At 53.8% G+C, this 7,532-nt stretch overlaps 1 protein-coding gene across 1 annotated transcript; it reads left to right on the top strand.

Moving 5' to 3' along the window:
• Positions 1-484: 484 nt before the first annotated feature.
• NMUR1 (neuromedin U receptor 1) lies at positions 485-4,183 on the top strand (the record flags this gene model as incomplete). Its single annotated transcript, XM_081096010.1, has 2 exons — positions 485-1,325; positions 3,747-4,183. 2 exons carry the CDS (start codon positions 485-487, stop codon positions 4,181-4,183), a joined length of 1,278 nt encoding a protein of 425 aa, XP_080952136.1.
• Between the last annotated feature and the right edge of the window lie 3,349 nt (positions 4,184-7,532).

Raw genomic sequence — 7,532 nt, 5'->3', positions numbered from 1 at the left:
TACTTTTATTTATTTAATTTTGGTTAATCCTCACCAGAGGATATTTTTTCCATTGATTTTTTTTTTTTTTTTTTTTTGAGAGAGAGTGGAAGAAAGGGGGAGAGACAGAGAGAGAAACATTGATGTGAGAGAGACACATCGATTGGTTGCCTCGGGGATCAAGCCTGCAACCGAGGTACATGCCCTTGACCAGAATTGAACCTGAAACCTTTTAGTCCACCATGCAGGTTAGCCCGTTGCCCACGGGTGACACTCTAACTGCTGAGCCAAACCGGCTAGGGTACGATGTACATTTTTACATCTCTGAAGTTGTAATGCATCTTACAATGGAAGACAGACTTCTTTCTCAGCAGTACATAAATAATGGCACCTTTGGTTTAATGAATTACAACAGAGCCTGGGTTCCCTAAGTGACTTTTCTGAGTGTCTCTATTCTGTTCCACAGGTCCCTTTCTGCCTCAATTGTTCCATCTTCCCTGGAGACATGTCCCTCAGGGGTGCAAGGAGCCCGGTGCCCTGCAATGGCAGTAGGGAGTGGGGGCACTTTGAACCTGAGGATTTTGACCTTGAGGATTTGAACCTGACTGACGAGGAGCTGAGACTCAAGTATCTGGGGCTCCAGAAGACGGAGCTGTTCCTGCCCATTTGTGTCACATACCTGTTGATCTTTGTGGTGGGCACCGTGGGCAACGGGCTAACCTGCCTGGTCATCCTTCGCTACAAGGCCATGCACACGCCCACCAACTACTACCTCTTCAGCCTCGCAGTATCGGACCTGCTGGTGCTGCTCCTAGGCATGCCCCTGGAGCTCTATGAGAAGTGGCCTAACTACCCCTTCCTCCTGGGTGCTGGTGGCTGCTACTTCCGCACGCTGCTCTTTGAGACCGTCTGCCTGGCTTCTGTGCTCAATGTCACCGCCCTGAGTGTGGAGCGCTACGTGGCCGTGGTGCACCCACTGCAGGCCAGGTCTGTGACGACCCCCGCCCATGTTCGCCGGGTGCTCGGGGCTATCTGGAGCCTTGCCTTACTCTGCTCTCTGCCCAACACCAGCCTTCATGGCATCGAGCTGCTGGATGTGCCCTGCCGGGGTATAGTGCCCGACTCGGCCGAGTGCAAGGTGGTCCGCTCAAAGGCCTTCTACAACCTACTCGTGCAGGCCACAGCACTGCTCTTCTTCTGCCTGCCCGTGGCCATCATCAGCGTGCTCTACCTGCTCATTGGGCTGCGGCTGCGGAGTGAGAGGCTGCTGCTGCTCAGGCAGGGGCCCAAGGGCAGGGTCCAGCGACCACAGGATAGGAGTCGGACACAGGTGACCAAGATGCTGTGTAAGTGTTGCTGCTGGGAAAAGGGGCTGATCGAGACAGTGGGTATGAGTCTGGGGCTTCCAGGGCCTGGGGGTGGTGCTGCATCCGAGCTTATGAGTGTAAGGCTTGGAATTACATACCCCTCTGTGTGTGTGTGTGTGTGTATGTATGTACAGGTGCACATACACATGTGCATGCATGCATACTGTTTTAGAAACTAACACCAGAGGTAAATGCTAATGGCTTCTGGCAGGATCAGCTACATAATTTGCAGGGCCCAGTGCAAAATGAAAATTCAGGTTTCTTGTTAAAAAATCATTAAGATTGTCAAGACAGCAACAGTAGAGCATTAAACCATTTTAAACTCAGGCCCTGTGCAAATGCACAGGTGGCTCACGGACCCAAACCACAGACGGGGCAGGTGACATCGCTGGGGTCCGGATAACAGAGCTGTTCACGGCACCTGCACCCTCCGGGTCTCTCGTCTTGGCTGCGAAACATGTCTTGGCTCTGTCCTTCCTACAGCAGCCTGAAGGCACGGCCATAGGCTTTCCTGAGGAACTGTTCTCTTTCCTTAGTGGCTATTGAAAAGTTCCAGGAAAGGATTCTGGTAAGTGGGGTTAGGTCATGGCCCATCCCCAGGCCAGAATAACAGGATGCTGAAGTGACTACTCCCACAGAACCATATGGGGGGATCTGGGAGGATCTGCATATGCAAGATGATGATTTCTTCCATCTATGTTTGCAGTTCCCTGGGGACCACAGGAGTGATCAGTGTCTAAAAGAGGATTGTCAGAAAAATAAATAAATAAATAAATAAAAGAGGATTGTCAGGAGGGTTGTTTGTGAGGGCCAGAGCATAGGAGAATCAGGGCAGAAGTGTGGACTGGGGCCAGCCAGGGCCTGCAGCTGGGTTGAGGTTCTAGATGTTACTGTGCTCTAGACGGGGCTCTTTTTCAAAAACAGTGGCCGCAGGGAAGCAAGACAAACTGATACTAAGTCAGTCATTGACTTCCATCCCATCTCATTCCACCTTAGCAGGGCCTGGATCAAGCAGATGGGTTGAGCCAGGGCAGGACAGGCTGGTGAGGCCTTGGTCAAAGCTATGGGATTACAGCCAGCTGAGGACTGCCCCATTCCCAGAGAGAAGCCCACCCCCCACCCGCCCCCTGCCCTGGGTGTGGTGTCCCAGGGAGTGGTGTCACCTGTCATCCCCCGGAGTTCCTTGCTTGCTTCCCAACTTTGCACTGTGAAGCCTGTACTACAGACCAACTGGCCTCTGCCCACCCCGCCCCTCCTCCCCCCTCCGCCCTCCTGTCTCAGTCTCCTCCAGATCACAGGGTCCAGGTCTGAGTCTGCTCAGCTGGCATGGTTCTCACCCGGGGCAGGAGGGCGGGGAAAATGTTTCCTTAAAGCCACCTTGGTTGCTGGCCTGGGACTCTGGCTTTCTTCTCTCTCTCCATCCCTCCCTTCCTCCTTCCCCCACCTTCACTTTCTGAAGGCCTACTGTGCAGCAGGCTGTGTGCTGGGGACATTGGAATCTGGGATTACGAGCAAAACCACACTAGGCTGACACTGCAGGGGAAAGATAGTCAGCTAAACAAACACAAGAAATAAGAAACAAAAATCAAGGCAGCCCTAGCTGGCTTTGCTCAGTGGATAGAGGGTCGGCAGCGTAGGCCTGTGGACTGAAGGGTCTCGGGTTCGATTCTGGTGAAGGGCACATGCCTGGATTGTGGGCTTGATCCCCAATAGGGGGCATGCAGGAGACAGCCAATCAATGATTATCTCTCATCATTGATGTTTCTCTCTCTCTCTCTCCCTTCTTCTCTGAAATCAATTAAAAAAATTTTTTTTAAAAAAATCAAGGCAGATCCGGTGACAGAGACCCAAGAAGGTCATGGCTGGTTAAGACTAGGGCTGGAAGGAAGCTGGGGAGAAAGAGTGAGGGCTTGGCCAACCTGTCCTGTCTTTTGCTGGATGGTAGGGGATGGGATCTCAGGAAGCCAGCAGTTAGTACAGGGCAGGATATTCAGCTGGGCCTTGGAGAGCTGGTGGCTGGGGCTTGGAAGGCTCTGGGGGCCAAGGCAGACAAAGGGAGGTGTTTGTGTTTTCTCTGGCCCCTTAACCTCCATCTACTGCTGTCTGAGCATGAGCCCCATTCTTCTGCTTCTCTCTGCTTACCCATCAGTAAGCATTGTCCCCAAGTGGGCACCCAGGGTGGGCCTTAGCCGCACAGTGGGCTGTGGCCAGGGGCAGGGCACACACCCACTGCCCACCCAGTGACAGAAGTGAGAGCAGCCTCTCTGAAAGGGTGTGGCCAGGGCAGGCGAACTTCCAGATGGACAGTGGGCATGGGGTAGCCTGTGGAATAGGAGGGGGGGGTGAGAATGAGCAGACCAAACTGGAGCAGCACCCAGTCTCCTTTCTCTGCCCCTACAGTTGTGCTGGTCCTGGTGTTTGGCATCTGCTGGGCCCCGTTCCATATCGAACGTCTCATGTGGAGCTTCGTGTCCCCCTCAACCGAGTACCTGCTCGTGGCCCACCAGTACGTACACATCATCTCTGGCGTCTTCTTCTATCTCGGCTCTGTTGCCAACCCCGTGCTCTACAGCCTCATGTCCAGCCGCTTCCAGGACACCTTCCGGGAAGCCCTGTGCTTGGGAACCCGGTGCCGTGGCCACAGACGACGTCACAGCTCCCACAGTCTCAGCAGGGTGACCACGGGCAGCACCCTGTGTGACATGGGCTCCCTGGGGAGCAGGGCCCACCCTCTGGCTGAGAACTATGGCCCAGAGGGACAGCAAGAGACTGATCCCTCCCTCCATAGAGGAGACTCACAGCAGCTCCACCTGGAGGCACCAGAGGGCCACTTGTAGCCACACCTGCCCTCTTCGGTGATGTCTTCATGCCTGTCCCCTTTATGCCCTGTTCCCCCTGCAGCCACCTTAGTGACTCCGGCTCCCGCCATGTACTAGAAGGGATATACGAGTACCCTCTAGGCCCCTAGGCCTCCAGTTAAAGTCCTTCCCTGCAGGAACATCACAGTCCGTTAACTGGCACAGCACACCTTCTTTTGGGGACATCCCCACTCCTGCCACAGTTTCCAAAATGTTTTCCCAAGGCTCTGCCTTCCCTCCCATTTTCTGTCCCTTTCTAGCTCATGGCCTGCACCTGGGACCCTCCTCCTACCTGACCCCTCCCTGCCCTGGTCAGCTTATTTTGCTCTGGGATCTCCACTGGTGGCACTGTTGGGTGGCAGGGATGCCAGGGATCCAGGGGACCTGCTTCCAATCCTAGCCCTGTTGCCACCTTGCTGCGTGGCATCAAGCATATCAGCTCACCTTCCCAGGCCTTGATCCCCTGCTTGCAAAATGAAATGGGCCCCGATATTCTAAGTGCCACACTTTGACTCTTTAGCTGCATTTTCTGCGAGTGTGTGTAAGTCACTGCTGTAATGAAACCCACTGATACCCTCAGATTACCAAGACGGAAATTACTGTCTATGTGCTCACCACCCCAACCCCTCTCCCTCCCTGACCTCCATACGCACCACCTCCCATGCCCCCCTTCTGGTTGCACAACAATGTGAACATGCCCAAACAATATTCAACTGTATGCTTAAATGGTTAAGATGATAAATTTTGTTGTGTATTTACCAGTATTTTTAAAATCTAAGATAAGCAGAAATTGTCATTTATTTTTTTAAAGCCCCACACAACAGTCTGTAATACTTAGTAATCATTCGAATTCACTGTTTTTAAAACTCTTTTTTTTTTTTTAAGAAGAAAGATGAGAACAGATTGAAGGCATTTGGTTCTAGAAACATTTACATTCTTCTGACAGTCTAAACCTCTTCAGCACAGGCCTCACCCTCTTTCAAGTTCCTGCACAGGACAGAGCAGGACAATTGGGGCTGTTTAGGTACAGATGTCAAGGCCAATATCCTGTAGAGCAGCGGTTCTCAACCTGTGGGTCGCGACCCCTTTGGGGGTCGAACGGCCCTTTCACAGGGGTCGCCTAAGACCATCGGAAAACACATAGATAATTACATATTGTTTTTGTGATTAATCACTATGCTTTAATTATGTTCAATTTGTAACAATGAAATTGGGGGTCACCACAACATGAGGAACTGTATTAAAGGGTCGCGGCATTAGGAAGGTTGAGAACCACTGCTGTAGAGGTACATAATGAAGTATTTACAGGCAAAATGATAGGATGCCTGGGATTCACATTAAAATACTTAAGCAAAAAAGGAGGAGGGGGAGGGGGGAAGGGAAGGGGTGAAGAGGTAAAAGTGGGGCAGGGAATAGCTGAGAAAAGAAAGGCAAAAATATTGAAGTTTTGCCCTGGTTGGTTTGGCTCAGTGGATAGAGCTTCGACCTGCGGATTGAAGGGTCCAGGGTTTGATTTCCGTACGGGCACATGCCTGGGTTCCACCCTCAATCCCCAGTAGGGAGCGTGCAGGAGGCAGCCAATCAATTATTCTTTCTCATCATTGATGTTTCTCTCTCCCTTCCTCTCTGAAATCAATGAAAATATATTTTAAAAAATATTGAAGTTTTGAATCTGGGTGATGGGTAAAAGAGGATTCGTTTTTAATTTTCTCTACTTAATGTATGTTTGAAAGTATTCACAATAAAATGTTTTTAAGTTTGCAATAAAGATTCACCTATTTCTCTCTCCATCAACGTTGACTGCCTTTATTAACAGCTCTCAGCACCTGCAGACCGGGGGTTTCCCGGCCTGGGGCCAAGGGGGGCCTCCCACTCTCGCGTGCTGACCTTCGGTCTCTCGGGCTCATCAGCAGGGAAACGTGGCTTCGCTCCCTAGCAGCGGGGGGGCTGGGCGTGGAGCGCGGGACGGGGGTGTCGAGCACTCTGCCCGCGTCGACAGGATCCCGACACGTCTGGGAATAGGAGGGAGCAGTACCCACCGCTCCCAAGAACGGCAACGCGGCACCAAAAAACGTCCGTCCCAAGGCGCAGGCTCCGCAAGCACAGGCCGCGGAGGGGCACTTCACTAGCCGTGCGCCCCCCACCCAACCTGCGCCGGCCTCGCACAGAGCGAACCCCTGCTCCCTACCCCCCTTGATTCCCCCCCCGCCCCTCCTGCTCCCCATCCCCCTTTGCTCCCCCCCGCCCCTCCTGCTCCCCCGCCCCTCCTGCTCTCCCGCCCGCCTTGCTCCCCCGTCCCCCTGCTCCCCCCGCCCCGTTACTCCCCCACTCCCCTTACCCTCCACCCCTCTTGCTCCCCCCACCCCCCCTTGCTCCCCACCCTCTTGCTCCTCACTCCGCCCGACCCAGAAACGGAATCTCCACTCTCCCTTCCGGCGACCTGGGCCAGCCCACTCCAGGCCCCGCCCCACGACGTCCGCGATTGGCTCATGGAATGAGCACGAACTCTGGTTGGTTGAAATGGAGTGACGAAGGCACAGTCGTCGACTTTCCAAAGATGAGCTTTCGCCTCAGGCTCGAACTCTAGCTGGTAGCGAAACATCCGCGCCGGGGTCTTCCGTACCAGCGGCCCCCTTGGCGTTCGCTTCCTCTGGGCTCATCTGCCCCCTCACCCGACACACACCCACCGTGTAACCCACAAAGATAAGGGGCCTCCCTCCGTAAGCACGAACGTCCAGGCCCGTTTTCTGAGGAACGCGCGCAGGGCGCCGCGAGGAGGAGGGTGTGCGCGCCGTCCCGGGCGCATTCTAGGGCGTCCTGCCGCGGGAAGTCTCGTGTGATTAGCGCGGAGGTCTTGCGGTTTGGGGTTCTTGGTGGCGAGGTGAAGAGCAGCGGCGGGTGTTGCGGGTGGTTGATGCAGCGGGAGAGCCTTCGGGACTGAGCGTGGGGAGGGGGCGCTGGGCCTTGGGGTGGAGAGATGAGGCCAAACTCCTGGGACAGGCGGGAGCTGGGCACGTGCCTTGGGTGGCCCGCCACGTGGGCCGGGCCTCACAGGTCGTTCCTCGAGGTGGCGAGCAGCCGGGTTGCTTCATTTTTTAAATCTAGTTAGCTTAAGAGGTGATCTTTAAAGTTGCCCTAATTTAAATTCAGAGGAGAGGGGTGGGATAAGGTGCCACAAATTACCGAAGGCTTTTTAAAGTTTTTTATTTTTTTTTATTTTATTGATTTCAGAGGAAGGGAGAGGGAGAGAGAGAAACATCATTGATGAGAGAGAATCATGGATCAGCTGCTTCCTGCACGTCCCCACTGGGGATCGAGCCTGTAACCC

Source organism: Myotis nattereri (assembly GCF_964212035.1).
Source record: "Myotis nattereri genome assembly, chromosome: 7".
In the NCBI taxonomy this organism is placed as follows: domain Eukaryota; kingdom Metazoa; phylum Chordata; class Mammalia; order Chiroptera; family Vespertilionidae; genus Myotis; species Myotis nattereri.
The sequence above is the reverse complement of the archived record's forward strand: the minus strand, read 5'-3'. Positions and strand labels throughout refer to the sequence as shown.